Genomic DNA, 25,033 nt, shown 5'->3' on the forward strand with positions numbered 1-25,033 from the left:
TATCTGCTCCAAAATGTAATGGTTGCTCTCTTGGGCCATATCCCACCTTCCACAAAATGTAATAGAAATTGGTTTAGTAGTTTTTGCATATTCCTGCTTACTAACAAACAAAAAGTCTGGCTTTAAAAAGCTTTGAATGATTTATCTAGATTAAACCTCTATGCCTTCATAAGCAGTGATGTGTGAATACGATTTTAAAATATGAATGACAGAGCCCACAGGACACAAACATCACACACAAACACCTTCCAAAAATATGCTTAATAACAACTATCACACAGTGATTACACAAAAATCACTTGGAGAGGAGACGTACCAGCTGCAGCCAGGCATTTGTGATCATCACTTGGTTCTTTTCATCCTGGAGGGGAACAGAAGGAGGGAGACAAGCAATCAGCAGCCAGTAGACGTGGCTTTAGACACATAGTGAATGAGGATATTCTGCAGGGCGAGAAAAATTTAATAAAAAATACTACTCGTAAACATGACGTGAGATTATGAGACAGATCGGCAATGAAGTCAAACTTTGTCCCAGATGGCTCAGAGCTGGTGTGCCCACTGAATGAGAATGACTCACACTGGCTTTTTTCTCTTTTATTACATTCTTGTAACGCTATCCAAGAGAATTCGTGTTTGCCAATGTAATCATCAGACATCAGACTGGGTTACACGTCATCCAACACGTCTTTCCACAGGCTGCCATGCCCACTTTTTTGGCATTTGCGTAAACCCCTGCATAAAACCCTGATTGAAATTAATAATGATGTGATGATATTAAGAGTTGCTGTGTAGTTAGCCACACTAACAATAAATTCAACATCATCTATAATTTCAATTATTACAATTATTGGACACAGTCATGGTAAAATTACACAATAAGATTTCAGCTGGGGCCAGTGCCTCCCCTGGCCCTGCCCCTGAGATATTGCAAGGGTAGAACAGTAGCAATTAGCTTGTTTGTGCTCATTAGCTTTATTGAAGCTATCTTCTTGTATGTAACCTACGTTATGTAGGTTTTAGTGGGGCCCAGGTTCTTTGCAGACCAAAGGAACAGTTATTGGTTGGAGCAAAGTCTCAGGCTGGACTGACCTGTTTAACCTATAATGCAGAGAGCAGCGCAGGGCTTTTGCTAGCTAACAAACTAATTGAAGATCAAGACTGAAAAGTCAAGTATTTTACAGTAAAAACAAATGTCCAGGTTTAACAACTCTGGCCATTATGTTGGGTTATTGCTGCAGCCTGGTGCTGACTGGAGGGACATGACTAAAGATGAATCAGATTCATCTTTTTGATATATCTTGCCTTTCTATGGCATGCAGAGTGGACATTTAATTACATTACGTCATTTAAAAACTACTCCTGATGTTTTTGTTTTGGAAAGGGTCAAGGACGTGTCGCCTAGATGTGTCAGTCTGATGTGTACAACAATGATAAAAGACAAAACAGGACAAAGAGCAATTTTTGCAAGAAGCTGACAGTGACAATGAGCAGAAAGGATGGGCCTCTTCAACAAAGACATGAGTTTACAGTATTTTCTATATGCGTCATCAAAACACAAATATACAGTGGCTCCAGCTGCATTTTATGATATTTTACAAAGAGTCAGCTCATGCTGATATGGTCGAAGAGAAGGATGGGAAAAAGAAAAGAGCTGAGAGGGAGAGGAATCAAGACTGAGAAAGCTTAGGAAAAGATAAAGACAGAGGTCAGACATAGAGGTGCAAGTTAGTAGAGCCAAAAAAAGGAAGAGTGGCTGGACCTTTACAGAATCTCACATGGCAGCTACAAGTTTTGCTCGTTGTTACATGTGGGTGCAAACTGCTTGACAGTGATAGTGAGTCACAGCAGCATTTCTTACTCTCGCTGTTCTTTTGTGTTTCTTTTTTTCCCCCACGTTATCTTTCTACCCATGACTGATGCTGGAATAACACCGCCAGCTCAACCCTTTGAAAACGTCTCTTTTAATATTCCTGGGGTAAAATCATGAAATCAATTTGCTCACTTTATTTCTTTCTATTCCTCGTCACACCAGAACTAATGTACTGTATGGTTTTCTTTCTTATCAAAGAGTTTCATACTATTCTTACTCGCTTCATGATGCTTCTTTCTCTTGGAGAACAAATCTGACTTGCTCCCATGTTGTGATACTTTCACAGAGGTGTGTGCTTTGATTTGACTTTGACAAGTTTCCATTACTGGCTCATGGCTCTTTATCTAACAAATAAATGCATGCCTCTGAACATGCTTTGCCTTCATTTAAATGTAGTTTGCCCTAAAACATGCACTAATTTAAAGGTGTTTCTTATTTAAGTACCAGTGTGCAGTATTTTCATCCGATGTTATTACATTATTACATTTGTTAGACTATCATGTAACACATTTAAACTGAGTGTTATCATACTTATTTATTTGTTTAATCCACCTCCAGCACCTCAGTTTTTAGTAATTATGAAGGATTAATTTTGCTTATTATAAAAACCTGCTCTGGAAATGAAGGGAACAAAACTGAAGACCAAAAACCCTCATTCACTCTGCCAGGTTATTAGTTAATCTCTGAAGGGCAATCTGTTACACTGTCTAACCCATTCATCTAAATATATAAGAACAAATAAATATTGATATAAGTTGCAGAGTGTTTATACGTAACAAACCTCAAAACCCTTGATATTCATAGGGTTAAAGATTGTTAATTTTACATTCAGTATTTCTCTCCAAAGATCTAAAGATATAGTGGAGTAAAGTATCTGAGTAGCTCAAATTTTAAACCTGTGAATCAAGTGTGTGAAACCGACTGAAGGATATGAATCACACACACACACTCAAAACAGGAACCCACTACATCGCTCCATAGTGTTACGAGTGGTAACACACTCAACAGAGTACGTTTAACCAGTGGCGGATTTAACAATTTGGGGGCCCAAGGCGAACACAGGCATGGGGCCCTTCGCATCCGTTGTTCTGCATTTTTTTCACTCCTTATTTATCTAAGAAAGTCTTACTTGTAACTTCTTCCCGACCCAACAAAAAATATCAAAAGTTTACCAAATGCACTCACAGTGAATCTTATTTTGATTAAAAATATGATCTATGTACAATAAGAATGTACTGTATTGTCCATTCACATGGAAGATCTGTCATCTATTACCTTGGTTTTCATCAGGATCTCTGATTAAGTTGATGATGTGTCCTCCTCCACTCTGGTCTCACTTGAACTAATAAACACTCATCACTAGTTATCAGGACCTGATCGGTACATGAATTAACTTGGTGTTTGTTTGATTCGCTCCAGAGTTTATGAGACTGCATTTAAACATCATGAAAAATGACTCGTCAACATTTTACGGCTGAGTACAACACGAGACGTGACGCTCACAGTCAGGACTCAGTGTTAAAGTGAGAGGAGCGACACGCAGACATGATCAGACACCATCGATTCATAACCAAACACATGATCGTAAGTTTCTCACCTAAATCATCCCAATAAAAAACGGAACAAATGAACATGAACTAGTATGAACTGAACTTTGAACCCTTTTAAGTGTGAACTGGGTCAACACTGCTCTTGAGTTCCTGTTTTTCCCCTCAATCGCTCATGGAATAGTCCATTGTAGTGGGGACTGAGGGGGGAGGTGGGTTGCTGAGACACTAGTTACTCATGAATTATAGGCATTCTGATACCGGTTTAGCGTAAGGATTTTTAGAATGAAATGATTAATTAACGAAAAGTAAAAAAAAGATATTTCAACCGTAAGTTTATTAGGTTTTTTATGGGGGCCTTGTAGTTCGGGGCCCAAGGCAATTGCCGACCTTTGCCTAATGGTTAAGTCCGCCTCTGCGTTTAACTAAGACTGTATGAATGCTGGTTTGAGTTTAAGAACTTGTTGCTTTAAGCAGCTCCAGACAAGATGAAATAATCTGTCCTTAAACACCAAAGAAATCCAGAAATCAAATCATCCTCACTGAAATAAATCTCCCATTAACTTGATAAACATCCCATGAAGAATGAGAAAAATATATACATCAATAAACTGTTCTAGTCACACGATGTACCTATTTTCAGAGAAAATACCCTTGTATTATCTGACACTCCTATAGTACATATAAAACCATTAACTTTCTGTATCCCCATCATTATTATAGAGATGTATGAGCTGCTTCAGAAGGTGCTGTCATCAACGACAACCAAAGCAAATTCGCTGCTCTTACTTCACCGTGTAGTGAAAATCGATTCTCACACAATCGTCGCTCCTCTCTCTCGTCCCCGCCCTCTCTTCTCCTCCCTATCTCCCTCCACGCTCCAATCTTATCTCCACCTGTCCTTTCTGATCTGTCCCTCTTTTAGCAGCATCTTTTCTCCGCTGCTGAAATAGAGAGGCCTCCTATTGTGTGCTTCACAAAGCGACATTTTTGCCTGTCCCTTGGGTGAAACGATCGGGCATGCGGTTTTGGAGATTTTGCTTTGCTTCCACGTTGCTGTGTTTTTGCTCTATTTTGTGCCTGACCCTTGCTCAGCTGCAATGGGCAGTATCAGCCCTGTCACACCCACTATAAACACTGTAATCTCCCCGTAAATCTGCTCTGATTGGTTTTAGACAGACTGGCAAGGGATTGATGGACACTTGTTTTCAGTGAAAGCTCCTTAACTGCATTTCATTGCAAATCATTTGACATTATTCTGCCAAGGACATAAACATGTTTTTCCATGTATGCTGATTCAGAAATCGAATTTCAGTTTTTATCCCCAGTAGGAGAGATGAGGACAGATTCCGACATATTTTCAATCTAGATCAGAGGATAAGTGTTTCAGACATATAGAATCAACAAACAGTGAAAAGATGAATTCATGAATCATATCTCAGAATACTCCACTGTGCTCCCTGTGCTTGGCATTACCTTCCTGGAACAAAAAACAGATGTTTGACAAGGCATTGTGACGTGAAGGATGAACAAGATACACTCTGGTGTTAACAGTTCAGCCGATATGGCTGGAATTCTGTGTGTGAAGGATCGTGGCCTGGTTTAACAAGAGCACAATGAGAAGCGTCCCTTCATATACTTTCTGTCTCGCGGTCGAGAGAATCAGCGTTTGTTAGGAGGAATGTTTCTGGCGAATCTCTGTCAGGAAGTTAGTCCAGCCGGTGAACACGGTTGAACATTTAGCAGCATGGAGCTAAATGAAAGGGAATAATTCATTTAGAGTCATCACATGACCAGAAACTAATGCTGATGCTTTGTAGCTGCTGGATGTGGCCCAGGAAGTAGAGCAGGTTTTCCACTGACCAGAAGGTCAGCAGTTTGATCCCCATCTCCCCATCCTGCATGCCGAAGTGTCCTGTATTGAACCACAAATTGCCCATCACGGCTGTGCTGGCAGTGTATGAATGATGTGTGATAGAGAAAGTGCTGCATATAGATGCACTGTATGAATGTGTGAATGAAAAAACTGTACTGTAAAGTGCTTTGATTGGTCGTCAAGATATAATACAGATCAAATAAGCAACTGATTTCAGTTTACCACAGCAATGGGGTTCAAATGATAACAAATTTGTTTCCACTGCCCAGAAAAAGTTGTGATCAATTATGTCAACTTAAATATCACTTGCTAACTTGTAACATTAAGAGATGCTGGTACAGTGGGTACATTTTATTACCTTCAGACAGAGCCAGGCCAGCTGTTTCCAGCCTGTATGCTAAGCGTAGCTAACCAGCTGCAGCCTGTAGCCTTATGTTAAATGTACAGATGTAAGAATGATATCAATCTCCTCATCAAACTCTGTGCCAGAAAGTAAATAGGTATATTTTCCAAAAATGTCCAACTCATGCTAAGCAAACGTATCAGCGCTGCAATGTAAAAAAGCAACTAGTAAATTATAAGAAAAAGTGCATTGAAAATGCCGCTTTAGTGAAAATACATTGCACCACACTAGTATACTTGTAGTATTGAATTGTAATCAATGATATATTAATATCTAAGTGGAATTTTAACATTTCAATGTCAATGATTATATATTGTTGGATATTTTAATTAATAGGCTCATCTAACTGTATAGATTACATCAAACTGTAAGTAACTAGTAAATAAAGCAGTAAAAATGATGTACTGAAGTCAAAACAGCAATATCCCCATCTGATTTACAGAGTTAAAACATGAAGTTGCACAAAATGGTAATACTCAGTACAATTAGTAAAGGTTCTTCAAATGTGTCAGTAAAGTTCTATAGTTTCATTCTACCACTGGACCTTACTGGTTTATTTATAAGGTACATGAGGCATATGGTGGCTCTTCATACTGGTTAGTGACCAGTCCTGTGCTCGTCTGTCTGTCTGTCTGTGTATCTGTCATTATTCATGGTGATGAGCCCAGTCTGTGGGCATCAACCTGCCCCAGTTCCCTGGTTAGGGAGGTACCTCGGAGCAGATGGAAGAATCAAAGGCCACATTACACACACACATGCACACACAAGCAGCTTTACATTATTTACAACTGTTGCCCAGTAAGCATTAAGTCATATGGTCTTTCCTGTTTATCCATTGTTTATGGAGTCAGCAAACAGTGTAGTTAACAATACATACGTAAATAGAAAACACACACACACACACAAATATTAACCCTAATTGTAACTCAAACCTTGAACTAAACTTAAACTTGAATGTCTCTACCTTAAAATGTATCCATTTATGATATCGGAAGACCCCCCCACAATGTGACTGCGTAAACAGATTTAGGAGTAATACCAGGACCACACACAAACACACACACACACACACACACATATACATATATGAATTTTGTTCAATCAAAAACTTACCCAATCCAATTATATTGATTTTGTTTAATCACTAACATTAAAATTAAACTGTCTTTCATGATACAACCTCAATACTCTTGTCACATCCTGTTTCACCGTATGTTCTTTGTGGAGACCGCCTCGCCTCTCAACTCTGTGTTTACGGTCATTTGTAGCTTAAAGAATGCATTAAAATGTTGTTCCATACGTGCTGAAGGAGTCCGAACCATATTAATAATAGAATGGAAATCCTATGGTATACCCCAGTGCGCAGCTCTTACCACCATGTAGTTATGATGAGGAGACGTGCACATCTTGTGACATGGCTGGCTCAGGGATGTGACAGGGTTGTCTGCTTGGGTTTTTTGGATGAGTGCTTTGGCTGTGTGGTAAGGCTAACAGGCAAGAAGTTATGTGTGGGTTTGTGCGAGGGTAGGTGCAGGAGCTGGGGAGCGGGAGGAAACACACAACCAAGCGCGGGGCAAACACAGATGGAACAGAACATAAAATTAGATGTGACAGGAAATCTACCAAAACCAAAGAAGTGTCAATCGAAAAGTGGCTCGTCTGACATGAAAAAGAGGGAGGATTGTGGCTGCAGTGAGCTAAATGGGGTTTCTGCGGGTGTACAATGTAGGACACACGTAGGAACTGATGATTTGAATGAAGCTTTTCTCTGAAGAAACTACTTCAAATGTTGTGCATGAAAGGAGAAGAAACGGCTGTTGTTTTTAGGTTTGGAGAGTTCACAGAAAGTGTGTTAAGGACATTTTGCGAAAAGAGCGTTCTCATTAAGATGCAGAGAAAAATACTGTACTGTTCTCATGTGTAAAACACAAGGCTACACCCAGTTACCTTAACTTAGCTTACCTCACAGCAAACTTGAAAAACTGCTACTACCAACACTTCTTAAGCTCCCTAAATACACTGCTCAAAAACATTAAGGGAACACTTAATCTTTACAGTATAACACCAAGTCAGTTAAACTTCAGAGATATCAATCTGTCCATTTAGGAAGCACAAGTGATTGTGAATCAATTTCACTGCTTTGGTGCAAATGAAAAGGACAACTGGTGCAATGGAGAGGCAAAAGCAAGACAAACCTCCAAAAAGTGAAAGTTTTTTTCTGTGCTGGCCACAGACAGTTGTTCTCTCTTTATCCTCCCTGACTGATTCTTCTCTAGTTTTGTGTTCTGCAAGTGTCCTTGTCACTACTGGTAGCATGAGGTGGTACCTGCAGAACAATTAGGTTGCACAGGTAGTCAAGCTCTGCCAGGATGGCACATCCATACGTGCAGTCGCAAGAAAGTTTGTTGTGTCTCCCAGCACAGTCTCAAGAGAATGGAGAAGATACCAGGAGACCGGCCATTACACGAGGAGAGCCGGACAGGGCAGTAGAAGGGCATCAACCCAGCAACAGGACTGGTGTCTGCTCCTTTGTGCGAGGAGGAACAGGAGGAGCATTGCTAAAACCCAACAAAATGACCTCCAGCAGGCTACTGGTGTGCATGTTTCTGACCAAACTGTCATGAGGGTGGTATTGAGGGCCTGACATCCTCCAGTGGGACCTGTGCTCACAGCCCAGCACCGTGCAGTTCGATGGCATTCGTCAGAAAACACCAGAATTGGAAGGTCCGCCACTGGCACCCTATCCTCTTCACAGATGAGAGCAGGTTCACACTGAGCACATGTGACAGGCGTGAAAGAGTCTGGAGATGTGGGTCATTGATGGTCTGGGGAGTCATATCCCTGGTGGGTCACACAGTCATCCATGTCATGATGAAATTCTCATAGCGATTGTCAAACCTTATGCTGGTGCAGTGGGCCCTGGGTTCCTCCTGGTACAGGACAATGCCACGCCTCATATGGCCAGAGTGTGGAGGTAGTTCCTTGATGACAGATGCATTGATGCCATTGAATTCGATTGACGGTGTCTGGGACATTATGTATCGGTGTTTCCTTCGCCGCCAAGTAACACCACAGACTGTCCATGACCTTGCTGATGCCCTGATCCAGGTCTGGGAGGAGATCCCCCAGGACATCATCCGCCGTGACATCAGGAGCATGCCCAGACGATGTTGGGATTGCATACAGGCAAGCAGAGCGTGTGGGCGTGTTTATGACATTTGTAACACACGACAGACAAAAAAATAAATATTACAAATATCTCAGGATGGAAAAGCGGATCCATACACGTAGAAGACCCAGCTTGGTGATAAGCGCAGACGCCAGTGTTAATCTGCAGTAAACAAAAACATGCAGGCGATTGAAAAAAAAAGAGGGGTGAAAAGTAAGCAGGCATATCTCAGCACTGAGACTGGATTTTCTTGACGCATAAAAGAAAAGACTGAGGGCCTGTAGAGCCATGAAATGAAAAAAAGGATCGAGAGGAGAGATATTTTAAAGTTAATATTCTCACTTGGTTGGGTGAATCCACTGGTGGAATAAGGTTTTAGGTTGGAAGAGGAGGAAGATGAAGTGCAACAACCACAAGGTATGTCCACTAGCATGTGCCACAGTCACTGTAGATAAATTTGTTGCCTTTAGTGTAAACAAAACAAAAATATGCAACGTCATTTTTTTTTTTAGCTCACTCCATTGATTTCCGAGACTTATTCAACATTTGATTCTTCCCTCTGTCCTCAAGCATACTCTGTATTTTACACTTGAAATGAGATGGAATCACACACAAACACACACACTCACCACATCAATGATCTGTAGCAGTGTGAGGCCGAGGTCCACCACGATTGGTGCTGAGTCGTTCTGGACCGGTCTCTCCAGCCGATTGTAGTTGACCATCAGGTCATGGTACAGCTTCCTCTGGTACACACCCCCATGACAACCTGATGTAATAGAGACAATGAAAGAAAACTGAGAATGAGAGGGAAGTTAAAGAGATGAGAGGAAAGGAAGGAGTAAATGGATAGAAGTGGCTTGGGGTGTTAGAGAGGGTTAGATAGGTTAAGACATCAGGTATGAGTAGGGTTGGGAACCGAAACTTTTTTAAAAGATAAATTGACGATGATTCAAAAAGGAGAAGGATAAAGGTAAAGAAATGAGGTAGGAGCCATGGAGAGCATAATGACGGGAGGAACTATCACATTTAAATTCATCTGTTTATATTATCTGCAAAGACATAACCAACCCAGTAGTTGAATAAAATCAACTGAAAGTTTTCTTCCACACACATTAATGCCAGTAATCTAATCAACGCTATTATTGCAATTATTTCCAACATTGTTCATGTGGAGCCAAATCCCCCAAGAAATCCTGATTAAATCACGATATGTTGAATGTAATAAGCACATTATTAACTCTGTGAACTTTAATTGTGTTGACTGTGGTTTATTTTTGTCTCCTCTGTATTCTGTATAGCTCATCACGTGGTGTACACTGAACAACGAGGCATCCGTCTTTAACAGGAATGAACAGCGCAGTCCCCGACGCAAAAACAAAAGCCAGTCAGCCGTGAAGGTGCCATGTATCTCCTTGGCACCACACTGTTTCTCTTCCTGCTCATATAGTCAAATTAAAATAAAATACAGCTTGACTGTGAGTAGAGCGTCTCAGAGAAGGCAAGACAAAAACTGTAAGGTAATAAATGTAATTTAAATTATAATTAATCATAACCAAGCTCCTGCAAAATGATACTGTTATTTTTAGTATTTCAAACCCAAAATAAAATGATTTGATATATATCTAAATCCTATAGTTGTGTCACTTTATTTATTGGGATCTTATAGTTCAATTAAAATAAACTTTAAGCTAAACCACAAATTGAAAATATGAAAGACATACATATTAAACTAGGAATGCACTCAGAGATGCTGCACCCAGTCTTAAGTATTCAATATGTGCTACATTGTTAAAATGTTTATGCATTAGAAGTTTCAACTTTCTAAGTAAGTTTTGATTAACGAACTGATACAATTCGTATAACTCAGCAAAAACTAGCAAAAATAATCATACAAAATCATATAATGATAATACCACTGTGTAAGACCTGATGAGCATGGTGTTGTGGGCACATGTGTGTTGTAGCTATTAATATCAAAGCTGTGAAAGCTGCCAGCGGCAAAACACAGGCTCTAACTCCTTTGTACTCGACAGCTTGAGTTGAAGCCTCTGAGCATTAATGAGCAGGTTTCGTTTCAGGCCTAAAAAAAAGGGAACACAGTCACTTCAGCAGGTTACATTATGTTGAAAGACTACTTGAGACCACTCACACAGTTATTTCATCATGACACTGTACGGAGCATTTTATGTATTCATTGAGTTCCATCATTCATCACCCATTCATCATCATGAAGGAAACTAAATGTGCCTGTTCAAGGCAAGATGTTGGCAGTGTATCTCAGTCCCCCAATGCTGCATGTCAAGTTTGGTCAAAATCCAGAATTAATTTGATTGTTTCCATCAGACCCAATCTTTGATCCCATGCTTTTATATTGAACTTTAATGGATTTGGAAAAATAAAAGTCAATAGTGCAGGTCCTGACCCAACTCCCACTCAACTTGCCAAGTTTAATCCGGATCAAAAACGACCTAAATTATCGCTGGGACAGACGGGCGGACGGACAGACTAAAATGCATCAGCCTGCAACCTACTTTAAGTAAATATTACAACTTTGCATTATATGATTGACAGGGACACTGAATCAGGAAATGGTAATTAAGAAAACAATATAATTAATATTTTATGTAATTTGGAAGATTTATTGTCATAGAACATAAGATTTGAACAGAAATATTTGTACTTTAACTGAGTAGCAAGACGGATCATCATGTTCTTGCACTCGGCTTTGTCTTTTGCTTGGCAGCCAGCATGTGATGATGTAACAAGACTGATAATATGACCACATGTTGCCTTAGATGTAATGATGGAAACTTCATGTCAGTATACTTTAAATATGATCAACGTTTAGTTCCTTCAGCTCACTCAACAAGCACATCCTCCACATGCAACTGTATGTGCATCTGGTCCTGTTAACCTAAATGGCCAGCTGAACCCTGTCGAAAAATCTGGCAGTTCACTTAAGTGTTGATTGATGAACACATTTTTCAATATTCGTATTAACCAGCAAACAATTTGCCATAATTTGATGGTTGTCGAGAGAGAGAGAGAGAGAGAGAGAGAGAGAGAGAGGACACGGATGAAGGGTTTTCTGGCTGGGCTTTTACTCTTGGAGGGCAGGGATTGCAAGTGAATTGAATAGAGGGTCAAATCACTGCGATGACAAGAGCCTCTGTCCCCTGGATCCTGAATATTTTTAACTTTTCAGTGGATGGATTTGTGCTGAAACTGAGATGGGAGCCTCACAACACTGAACCTCTGTGAGGACTTTACATGGACATTTCGATATGACCCAACATGATCTGGACCAATAGCCCTCACATGCAGCAAAGGCTCAACAATTATAAGAAGAAACTTTTTATAAGAAGAAACTTTTTATAAGAAGAAACTTTTTATATATAACAGCTTTATATCATAAAAAAAACCAACACCTGCCTCTACAAACAACCTTCGCACACAACCCAACATTGTTGCCAGAGTTCCTACAAACCACCAAGGAGCCACCAGACTCTCTCACTTTTCTCTCATTAAATTCTATGCTATCAGAATAATTTGAAAGATGCTATAACAACATAAAGTCACCCATCCGCCTGCATCTCCCCAGTGACCGTTGTCCAAATTGGATGTCGTCTCAACATATTCCAGCAATCACCGAGTGACAGCAGAGACGGGAGTTCACCCACAATGACTGAGTGGATGACTAATTAGCTAATGAGGCAAAAATAAACAAAGACTGATCGCGATGTGTGTGAGGGTGTTGGCCAGTGTCAGACGGGGCACCCCTGAATCTTGGTGTGACAGGGAATCTGCATAATGGGTGAGAGCGGCAGCCAGCAAAGGTGTTGAGAGTCAATGGACTGAAACGAATCGAGCCAAGACGAGCTGAGCTGAGAAGCGAAGAAAAAAAACACTGTAAAAAATAAACAAATCTCTGAATAGGTGGCAACATAGCCAATACTGATGTCGAATCTAAAAGGGTAAAATTAATCCTCTTATTTCCTGTATGAATTAGAGAGCATTTCAATTGTTTCAGATGGTGACACAGTGAGGAACAAAATGTGCTGAACACATTGCCTAGCTCTTACTCGTGGAAGAGACACACACATTTTCACAACCTTCTTGGAAAGACAATGTAACCGTAACAGGTAGGCCGCAGTGCCTGCATGCAGTCTGTTGTTAGTTAGTTGTGTTGAGTTCTTCCAGTGCGTTCTCAGGCAGTGGGTCTGTGATATTACAGAGGGCGTTAGTTTGCATCAAGGGCAGCTTCCTGAGAGCTGATTGTTTGTCAATGCATTGTCCCATAATCTTTATCTCAGTCCTTCAGTTCTTATGTCTTTCATACTGTTTTATCTGCATGCTTCCTTTTATCCATATGTGCTGTATGTTTGTATTTCCACAGTTGTAATGAGTCTTTACTTTGCTTGCACAGTATCAAATGAAGATATTAGCCAGTGTTTCAAGAGGTTGACAGAGTACAAAGTAAAACGTTTGTTTTGATGATAGCTGTGAAATTCAAAGAATTAGTGCAGTGCCTGTTGTAAACACGCCGGTTTGGAATGGGCTGTTTGCTTGGCTTGTGATGCTGGGTGCAGCTTTCCATCTGTAACTGCCAAAGTGATGTGCAGTAATTGAACCGTGGCAAGTGAAGACCTGCTCTGGAACGGCGGGGTCTGGAGAACCCCAAAGCCACACCAAGAGCTGTTCCACTGTTTTTTCAAAGCTCAATGAAGCTTGACTCAGTAAACAGAACCTGGAATCAGCAGTCAAGGTCCCTGACGTTGTCGTGAACACGCTGTTGTCATAATCTAAAAAATAATTTATGTGGATGAATCCCAGCCTTTGCTGCTAAAATGAGAGCGCTGGCCACGTGTGTGTTCAAACCTTCTTAATATTGAATGTATCCCATGTCCAATTTGCACCAAATTAAACACTGCACTTCCTTGGGCTCTTAACAATACACATGCCAAGTCTAACGGCGATAATATAAACAGTTCTGGAGATATGCAGGCCACAGACAGATTTTTTGAATTATTAGATAAATAACTTAAAATACTTACAGTATAAACAATATAATACCCTCTAAAAATCTTCCTTTTGCTGACCAATAATAGTTTAACCTTTCACCTAATGTGAAATAATTACTATTTCTACGTGACAGCACTTTAATCTGAAACTTGACCGTGACTTGCCCTGCGATAGTAACATACTGTCATAATCTGTCACAAGGCTCAATTTATACATTAACTCTGTTAGAAGAGGGAGACTTTCAAGACTCTGAGCCTCCTTCTGATGTTGATCTCCATAGATTTGTACATTAATGTAGTGTTGTCTAGCCCCAGCCTCCCCTACACTCTATATACATGTAACTACTATCTGATAGTAAAAGCTGGAGAACTAAATCAACCTAATCAATCTTGCCATCACCATTACATTTTTTTGAATCCTTCTGCCTTCTTTTTAGCAATAAACAATTAAGAGAGGTAAAAAAAAAAAAAAACGTTGAGCGATTTTCTTTCGGTGAGGTTAACTTCTGGTTTTACAACAACAAAAAACATTCTGATTCACTTTTGGAAACCAAATGTTGAATGAATACACAGCTGGAAGGCCAGAGACGTTGATGGTAAATTAAACAGTTCATTAAAACAAATGGAGAAAAGAACTCTGCTATAAAAGTCCTGCTACAGGATTATTGTGAGTGAAAAAGAAGAGATAGTGCAGACAACAGACAGGAAAGCTCATCTCTTGTTCGACATCGCTACACTGCCCCGCGCACTTGGCTGAGAGTGTGACCCCTCACTTTAAAGGAGGTCACAGGGGTTTTAAGGAAGTCTGGATTACTGTCTCATTATGTTGTCTATGCCTGGGGGCAACTACTGCAACTACTCTAGTCTCCTGCTCTCACACTTTATCTTCCATGTGGCTTTGGATGCATGTGTAGGTCATTTAATAAACACAATTCTCACCTATATGTCAAATCAATATTACCCTTTTTTCCGTTATTGTTAGATCTTGTGTAAATGATGGAGTCCTTGTTTAGTTATTTCAACTGTGGTTTGACAGGTTGGGATGAATCCCTTGTTGGTTTAGAAAAGGGGAGTGGGCAAAATGAATAGGCAGCACTCTTCATTGGCTAAGGTTCTCTTTAGCCTGGCACTCTAAACACATCAGAGTTCTCCCTCAGTGACGCCTGCAGAGTTACAATACAAGACTCCTTACTTATACACATATACACTCACTGAGCACTTCATTAGGAACACCTACACACCTGCTATTCATGCAATTATCCAATGAGCCAATCATTTTGGCAACATCCACTAAGCCGGCGCCTTGTTGATGAAAGACGTCAGAGGAGGATTGACCAGACTGGATGGAGCTGACAGGATGATGACAGTAATTCAGATAAGCACTCTTTACAACTTTGGCGAGAAGACAAACAGCTCAGAATGTCAAACCATAAATTGGATGGTGTACAAGCGCAGAAGACCACATCATAGTCTGGTCTGGTGGATCTGGATTTCTGCTGGGGCTGCAGATGTTATGTTCAGAATTTGGCATCACCAGCATGAATCCATGGACCCAGACTGCATTGTGTCAACAGTCCACTCTGGTGGTGGTGGTATAACTGTGTAGGGGATCATTTCTTGACAGACTTTGGGCCCCTTATTACTAATCAATCATGGTTTGAATGCCACAGCCGATCTGAGTATTGTTGCTGACCATGTGCTTCCCTTTACCGCTGTAGCTTACCATCTTCTAATGGATCCTCTCAACATCAAAATGCATCATATCAAAAAGCAAAGTCTTCAACTAGTGTCAAGAACAATCTCGAAACAAAAGTTTCCAACATCAACATCAATGACAGGAAGAACTGAGGCTGTCTTGAGAGCAATGGGAGAAAATATCCACTATTTATACAGTGTTCCTTATCTTTCAAATGGCCTCAGTAACGTAATGTCATTCGTGTCTTTAAGTTTAAAAAATCTTAATTTCTTGCTTATTTATTTATTTTCTGGTCTTTTACTGCTGTTAGAAGAGATGTTCCCCTCCAGGTTTTACTTGATCTTATCTTATCAGGGGCTGTTGTGCCTGACTGTGCTAAAATTCAACATGATTCTCACTACACAACTAAGCAAAATTAAGCCTTTCAAGTGACCAACAAGTGAAAACTAAATATAACAGTACATTATGCTCTTTTTTATGTATGTGCAGATGGAGTACAGGATACCAAACATTTATTTTTCTGCCTACTTTTAAACACAAGCACCAAAAAGCACAACATGCATATATACACCAAACTAGCAAAAAACGAGGTTCAGCAGTCGCTGGATTACATTTTCCAAGACAGCATGCAGTTTTGTTTCAGGCAAGATAGTGATTTGAAAGTTGCATCGCTCCGATGAACCAAAAGTGAAAAAATAAAATATGCTCTTTTTCTCCATCCACAAGGCAGCTTAACTTTACAATGTAAATCTTTGTGCCCAGCATGTTGAATTTCAGATGGGAGTCAGAGATGTTTAATACTTTCAAGTCATGATTGGGGAGACATATATAATTTAATGATAGTGGTGACATACTGTATGTGTCTCAGTAGGTAGAGCAGGTCGTCCTCTAACCAGAATCTGTGGTTCGATTCCTGTCTCTCCCCATTGTGCATGCCGAAGTGTCCTTGGGCAAGATACAGAGCCAGCATCTTGCCCAAGGCATCTGCCCCTGACGGCTGTGTCGACAGTGTACGAGTGATGTGTGATTGAGAAAGTGCTGCACATAGATGCGCTGTATGAATGTGTGTGTGTGAATGAGTGAATGGTAAAACTGTACTGTAAAGAGCTTGAGAGGTCATCAACACTAGAAAAGCTCAATATCAATACAGACCATTTACCATTTAACGAAACAAATACCAATGACATGCACTGCAAGCCCCTGTATTATTAATACAACAATCCTAAATTATTTCAGTTTCCTTAATATATCGTATTTTACCTGAAAACACATCTGTCAAAAGGTATTCCTTTCAGGCCTCACAACTCCAACAACCCTCAACAACATAGCGGCTCAGTGTATACAGGATGTAATTATGTAGCCTGAGAGGCTAAACTGAGGGCAACCAAAAATATCAAAGCACCAAAGCAACCATCCCCAAACAAGTCCACTCCCCAGATGCAAATATTTGCATGTCCAGTGAGAGGATGTGATGTGTTGCAGCATAAGCGATGGTCACTACTTGCTCAGCTTCACCAAAAGAATCGAGGCTGTTGAAAGTTATTTTCCCCCACAAGCAGCCGCACATCCTTAACCTCACTTCCACTTCAATTTCCTCTTGCATCTTCCAAAGTGTAACTGTTGTTTTTCCCCCCCGCCATTTCCAGCTATAAACTCAGCGCTTGCTCATCTGCTCCATGAGCCGCAACCTCATCAGAAACACTTAACATACCAATATGGACAGAGCCCTACCGTGCCCCGAAGGCATCTATCATCTTCAAATGGCTCCCATATATCTCTCCCATTGCATTAGTGACCGCTCATATTTCAATTACAGAGCCCACTGGGGGGCTTATTTGATCCTCAATCATTAATTCTCAGTTGTATTGTACACGGATAAAAAAGGATTCTTTTTATGGCTGGAATGCCGCAGCACAAGACATATGCGGGCAATTCAGTTTACGAGCTGTTCACCCTTGAAAGCGCTCGCTGCCTTCAAAATAATGTTTATGGACTTGGTCTCCACAGTGTGCTTATTTCTTTACTGTCAGAGACAATGACACTCACAGGTGTGACAAATCACTGAGTCAAAACCTCCCGTCAGTTTGACGTTGGATTATTTGACAAGTTAGAAAACCAAGCCAAACGTCACAGAGGACTTTGAGATTTTCTGACTTGCGAAAACAATCATAGTATTAATAATAATTATACCCTTAAGTTTCATCAGTCTCAAATCATGTCTTTAGAGGGGTAGAGTGCTATAGTGTCTCAGCTCCATAAAGAGTGCTGCCTATTCATTTTGCCCACTCCCCTTTTCTAAACCAACAATGGATCCATCCCAACCTGTCAAACCACAGTTTAAATAACTAAACAATTACTCCATCACTTACACAAGTTCTTAACAATAAGGGAAAAAGGATTATATTGATTTTGACATAGGATAATTCTGTTTATGAAATGACACACAAGCTGCTGCTGCTGCTACACATGCATCCACAGCCTCATGGGAGACAAAGGCTCCAAGAACACTAGATCCTACAACGCACATTCCCCATAATGCAGCAGGATAGCAGTTATTATATATTTTTCTTTATTATATATTTTATTAGATGCAAAGCGATGTCTTTCAAAAACCAGATGTCCACTTTATAATAGATGCTTTCTGTATTGCTCCTGTAGTCCCTCAATAATTTTAGACTTGACAAAGCTCCTCTGGATGACCAGAAGACACAGCTGTTCATACAGGCCGAGATACAAAAACGATGCCAAGTGAACCGACCTTCATGTGTCTAATGAGTTTAGTACTCTTTTAATGAAAGAGAAGTACCACTTTCAATGTCAAGCACTAACATTTAAAGCTGCAACAGGCTCACAAAAAACCTGTGGAGTCTCTTTTCTCAGCTCTTCACCTCCACTTAACAATGGGAACTCCCATTAGCTTTGAACCTGTAACCTACAGCACAAATAGATGCATGGAAAACACAGAAAAACACTCACAGGCATTGAACAGTGGCGTTGACAAGGACTATTTTCTTTGACTGGCCACCAAGCATGATGTCAAATGATAAAATCAAACATCTCAGTCTACCAAATATAAGAATTAGGTTAAATACAGTCGAGAGCAGCTGTGCAAAACTATATAAAATTCACAGCCCTAAGCAAGGTCTGGGCTTTCCCTTCTCTGTGTGCAACATATTGGAGTTTTTAAGGGCCAGAAGGAGACCCCCTGACAGCTTGCTGCTCGCAGCAAAATGAACTTGATGTGTGAGGACAGTAGGGCAAAGACTGATCAAAGCAGAGTCAATATTTAATGTCCGCAAGAGGCAGTCTGGTAAACAGACAGTAGTGGGAATGAATGCAACAAAGAAAAACAATAATGAATATCAAAAAAGCACAGTGGACCACTTTCACCATGACCACTGGAGAGAATGTAGAGAAACCAACAACCCCCTGTCAATATTTACAATCTGTGTGAAAAGGAAAAATTACAGCTTGTTTTAAAGTCAAGAAGCTGAAAGAATATATAAGTGCTCCTCTTGTGAATGGAAACCACTGAGACAGTTGTCATTTGCATTCAACTGCTTACATGCTTTACATATCGTTGTGATGTGTTTTGACTTCTACATGATTAACCTCTCCTTGATGGATGTTCCTTTTATTTCTCACATTGTTGCTGATGAAAATAATGTATTCTTCACATTATCACATTACACGTGTTTTTACACTGTTCATCTTGGATGTTTTTCTTGTCCAGACACATACCTACAGAGAAAATACCAACAATGATGTTTTTTGATTCTTAACGATACGCTGGAAACAAGATCTTGTGCAACTCAGGACCAGTCAACAGGACACAAGGACGATGCCACCACAGAGACAGATATAAATAAGGATTAGCCTCAGGTGCTCTGAACATCGAGACGAGTTGGCCGAGTTTAAAATCGAATCACATTAAAGCAGCTTGTTAACAGCTATCTGTAAAAGATCAATACATATCCAGAATCTGAGAAGTAAAGCAGACAGAACAGAGCGACTTAGCAGTTCAGCTTCTTTTCCCGAAGAATATCAAACAAGGTCACTTTGTTAGCTCCTGGAAATAAGTTTCATGGAGCGCTTCCTCTCAGCCAACAGCGCACACCAACATTATAAATGAGAAAAACAAGCGGCGTCATGAATCATGCAAAGACTCCAGGTTAGCCCACGTCTCAGCTCGAGTTTGTCTCGTCTAAGGAAATATCTGTCTCCTTAGCTGACATTTGCTCCACCATATGTGTCCTGTTTGGTCCATAGTAGCCTGCAGTGGGTTTATCAGAGCTTCTACTTTTGTCCAAGGGCCCAAAAGCCAAATAATGACCTGAAAGATGTTAAAACCCTCAGTAGAGTTGAGGGGAAATGCAAAGTGAAGATTTGTGTGTCACTGTGAGAAAGCAGTAACACATTGCACATGATTATTTTTTCTCGATTGTGAATTCAAAAATATTGATTAGTGGAGCTTTAAACAAATGTTCAGTCCCTGATCATTAAAGAAGAGCTGAACATTGATTAAGGACAACACAAAAAGGTCAAAAAAGGCATTTTAAAGGACAAATTGTTTTAAAGACAACTACAATTAATCAACGATAGTAAAGAACTGACCCGGAGGCCCTAGAATCAAGATCAATCATGCTGGGATTTCCTCACCTTATAGGATTTCATTTCATTTGCAATCATTTACACCTAATGATTACAGGAGCAGCTGTTTTTTAAGATGATGGTTTCATTTCTGCATGTTTCTAATCAACTCCAGGAGCAAAGACAGATTTTTTTTCACAGGTTTATTGATTTATTTTTCCAGAATGATTAGACCCAAGCCAAGTACTGACAATCACTAGAATCACTAGACTTTTTTTTTTCACAATTACAGTGTACATGAGTGTATTCTAGCCAAATGATTCAGTAACCACTGTCTAATCCAGACTCCATGACACACTGCACAGAGAGAATCGAATACCAGAGAACTGTGTTTGGAACAGAGTGTGGACACAATAACAGTTAACAAAGGAAAAAGCCATCTTTTAGTTTCAGGACAGTTTAAATCCTCCTTGTCACGTTGTCCTACAGATCGTCAGCAAAGCTCCGTAGAACGCTGTGGCACTCTTTAGGAGGGAAATCCTTCACTTAGATCTGGGATGACAGGAACAGACGTCTCTCTGGCACAAGCTGCACCCCAGACATTTGCATCGATTATTCAGAGTTGTTCTTGTCTGGTGATTTGGGATCATTTGAAAACCATCCAACTATTCTGGTTTCTGGGAAACTGCTCTTATGGGGCATGGTCTCCAATTCTTGTCAACATTTTACTTTATGATCAATTTAGGCACTTTAAGGTGCAGCCCTCTTTAATCTGGTGTTAGTGTGGTGTCTGTTGGGAATAAAGACTGAAGCCTGTTTACTTTTAACATCACCTGTTTGCATGTGGGGCCTTTTCTTTCTTTTCCACTGCAGTCCAACCGTGCAGGAATAAAATGTTCAGAAGTAAAATGTGCATATTAAAAACCCATCTAACTACAAAAGTGGAATGTAAAGCAGGGATTCAAACATATTAAAGAGATTGAACCTCCTCTGAGGCTCCTCCACTGTAGTCACGCACCGAACAATCCTTTAGCTGCAGATTACACTGAGGGGATGAACGGCCCCAATGGACTTCATGCATCACCCTCCTTATTCTGGGCCAGATGTTGTCGCTGTAATAAAGGAGGCTCTCTGGTAAACACACACACACACACACACACACACACACACACATTTGCAGCAATTTCTTAAACTGTGGTGCATGTTGTGCATAAACATTGCAATAACAAACGTTTTCTACTGAGGCATCTAAAGTCAACTCCTGCGCATGCATGTCTTTTTACAGTTGTGGATGCAGATGTTCCTCCAACGCCAGATGTGCTGCTAACAGGCGAACTAAGCCGAAGTCTTTCTTAGCTGCAGCTCTCATCCATCTGACATCTTTAAATGAAAATGGTGCTAAAATGTCAAATAAATTAATAAATAAGTGAAAAGCAACAAACAAGTTTCTTCCCTTCTGTTTTGGTTTCATCTGGCATCTGTTGACAGGCACAAAGCAGACAGACATACAGACGTGACGACTCCATCAGTGACCCACCTTGACAGCAGAGCGTCGCCCACAGGTAAACTCCAATCAATACACATCCCGTACACTTCCGAGGCTCCATGTCCGCGGCGGAGCGCAACTCCGGGTGTAGCCCGCTGGAGATGACAAACTTCAGCGAGGGAGTGCAGCTCTGTGACCGCTGCTGCTGCTGCTGCTGCTGCTCTCTCTCTCTCTGTCTGTCTGATCCTGGGCGCGCAGAGGCACGTACACACACACACGCACGCACGCACTCGTCACCCTCGTTGTGTTTGTGTTCCTCAGAAGTCAGTGCGTGCTTAGCTCTGTGCTCCTCTCCGCGCGCGCAGCTGTACTTTTATATCAGACATGTCGAGCGTTATCTGGTTTGCGGGGATGACGACAGCCACCTGTCCGCCGGCTGCTGCTGCGCACAGTGCGCACATTACGCACAGTGCCGTCAACTTCGCCAAGCTTCGTCCCCTCCAGACATTTCAGGCTCATCCTCATCTGCTTTATGGATGCTGACTAAGTAGACCACGCACAATCTCAATGACTATTTGCAAGGGCGAAAGGCTCCACCTCCTCGACTTTGGAAAACTTTTTGTTAAACTCATCTAAATGTCTACATGGTTCAAGACTTCTGCAAAATCAATAAAGCACTTTTCAGCAAAAAGGAGGGAGATCAATTTCAACTCCGGTCCTCTCCTTTTCTTGTGTGGGAAGATGAGACTAATGTAAAAGAGCTACAGCAAGAAATGATGTCATCATAAAAATCAATCAATTAATCAATCAAATGTTATTTGTACAGCCCATAGCCACAAATCACAATTTCCCTCACAGGGCTCCGCAAAGATTGACATCTTCTGCCTTTGATCCTCAGCAAGAGTGAGACGAAACGACAACAAAAAAAACAGGGAGGAAAACCTCAGAGAGAGTCATGGGATTCTTCAGGTAACAGAGCATATCAACAAAATAACAATATTTACAACATTAATGAGTGGAACAATGTCTAAAGTTTTTATACAAAAGAACATTTCTGACAGAGATGATGTGATTAGCATGGACAATTCCAATGATAGCAGTATTTAATGGCAGTATATGGCAGTAGTCATATAGTGTAACTAAGCAATTTAGTTGTAATCATAATCCACAATTAGGATCCACGATGTGGCCACAGCCGCGATCCTACAATCTCACTTCAGGCATGAGTCTGAAAGGAAATAGTTTTATTTCATGTTTGTGATTTAGGAATCTTTCTACGTCCAAAGTCATTATCATTCAAGTCACTTGTCAAGTATTCTCCTCATATGCCTCCTCTTCTTTCTCCTCTGACGGCCTTGTGCTCTCTAGCAAGGAGAGACAGTTATCCTGTTTAATATCCAGAGGCAGCTGTACAAAGTTATGGGGAGTTGGGGGAATCGAACATAGGTCTGTCCGTTGTCGCGATTTTAAGTGTCTTTGTGGTCAGTTAGCACCGTGAACATCTTTCTGTCCTGCCTGACTTATAAGGATGTGTGTGTGTCCATATGGCGTTTTTTTTGAGTGCCCCAACTTTTTTGTGACGCTGCTCCAAGGACGTCAAGTTGAAACTCTCAGAAAATAGAAACTTTTAAGAAAGACCATGGTGTATCTCCTTTACTCTTTGTCAGGCGAACAATTAGATGGGTCTCGTCACTGTGGTTACCAGGGCCATGTCTGTGCCATCTGCCGTTTCTTTTCAGGGTTGCATGTACAGAGTTCACAAGAAGTATTTAAATGCAAATATCATGGATGCAGATACAAAGTGATATTGTGTGTTGACTAATAACAAAGGTGATCTATCAAAGCAGGGATAGAGGGGATTCTGGGGTCCAGCAAGGTCCAATTGGTTGAGCTGTTTGAGAGTCCAGAGGGTGATTGTGGCTGAGGAGCTGGCTCAGGTGATCCTGAGCAGAGGAGGGACTAAGATTAGGGTTCAGGCAGGGAAAAATAACAAGGTTTCCCAAAAACAGGCTTGAGATCAAGAAAGTCATTGGAGGCATTAATACCACAGATTAAACAACAATCTGGCAGAGCGGTAGTGGTCGAGCTGGTTCTTAAATACTGCAGCAGGTGAGTCTTCATTGAGGAATGAGACGGCAAAAGAGGAGGGAACAGGAAGCGACACTGTCACGAATCAGGGCAGAGGGGGGACAAAACACGCACAGTTAGAAGATCCAGGGGGTAGTCCTTAAAACATCCACAGTGTCAATTCTAACTACTCTACAGGCCACAAAGCATTTTTACACATGAGGGCTGTGGATTTTGTCCCCCGTCACTTAAATTGAAATTATTTAAAGGGATTTTTTCGTATGAAGAGGGAGAACAATTAGAGTAATAACGATAAAGGCACTTGGTAGAGCGCGAACCTCCGCCAAGGCCAAAACAATCCTGATTGTCTTGTTCTGATAACAGAAATGTAAAAGCAAAAATGACGTGGTCTGATAGAATTTATTTGTCAATAAACATGCATAAAATAAAGCTGCTTTCAGACATGCACTGAAGTCCAGATAATCCCTGGACATTCTCTGTAGGGGCTCTCTGAGAGTGAGAGGCTCTCGACTTTCTCCAGAGTTTGTCCTGCCCAGCCCCCTAGTGAAAGCTCAGGAGAAGCAGGAGTTGCTCTGCAGGATTCACCACAAGTGAGTAGATGTGTTGATGACTTCATGCGACAGATGCAAAAATGAAAAAAACAAAACAAAACAAAAACAAATATCTCAGGATGACGAAGTGGTGCCACAAGTGTAGAAGACACAGAAGACATGCTCCATCTGTCCACCAAGTTTCATGGAAATCCATTCCATAATTTTTGCGTAATCCTGCTGACAAACAAAGAAATAGACAGGGGTGAATACAACCTCCTTGTTGGAAACAAAAATACTTTCTCAATCTCATTTTAGGATTTATTTAAAAGTTCTTGAAGCTATCCTTTAATTACGAATCATCTGGTAATGAATCAGCACTGATCAATGAGCCCTATACTGTTTCTTTACAATGTAACGATGTTATGTGAAAGGAAACGGTACAATCTCATCGCACCTCACTCCCTCTGAGATTGTTTGAATTATCTCCCTTTTCCAATCAATTTTTTAACAGCTTTGAATTCCGAATTAATAAAAAACGACTTTAGCATAACAAACATTAGCTGGTTGACATCATGGACACCATCCGTAAATGTTTCTCTGTTGAGTTAGGAGTATTTCTTTGCAGCAGTGGCGCAGATGATAAATCAAGCTGGATGATCACAATTTCACGTTAGCACGCTACGCTGGGTGCACCTCTAATCAGCACGGCAGCCGTTCAGTGTGGGGAATTTTGATGCCAGTTGCTAAAACA

The 25,033-nt window shown here is 40.8% G+C and overlaps 1 protein-coding gene across 1 annotated transcript in view; it reads right to left on the reverse strand.

The window, feature by feature from the left end:
* The window catches only part of chrna8 (cholinergic receptor, nicotinic, alpha 8), a 45,573-nt gene extending 23,397 nt beyond the window's left edge, over window positions 1-22,176 (reverse strand). The window contains exons 1-3 of the mRNA XM_035184624.2: window positions 21,713-22,176; window positions 9,495-9,634; window positions 317-361 (exon numbers count right to left, since the gene is read on the reverse strand). Coding sequence (XP_035040515.1) covers window positions 317-361; window positions 9,495-9,634; window positions 21,713-21,782 — 255 coding nt within the window. The 5' untranslated portion in view covers window positions 21,783-22,176. The remainder of the gene's footprint in view (window positions 1-316; window positions 362-9,494; window positions 9,635-21,712) is intronic.
* Window positions 22,177-25,033: the final 2,857 nt, after the last annotated feature.

The sequence above is a fragment of the Hippoglossus stenolepis genome, chromosome 2, assembly GCF_022539355.2.
Source record: "Hippoglossus stenolepis isolate QCI-W04-F060 chromosome 2, HSTE1.2, whole genome shotgun sequence".
NCBI lineage: Eukaryota > Metazoa > Chordata > Actinopteri > Pleuronectiformes > Pleuronectidae > Hippoglossus > Hippoglossus stenolepis.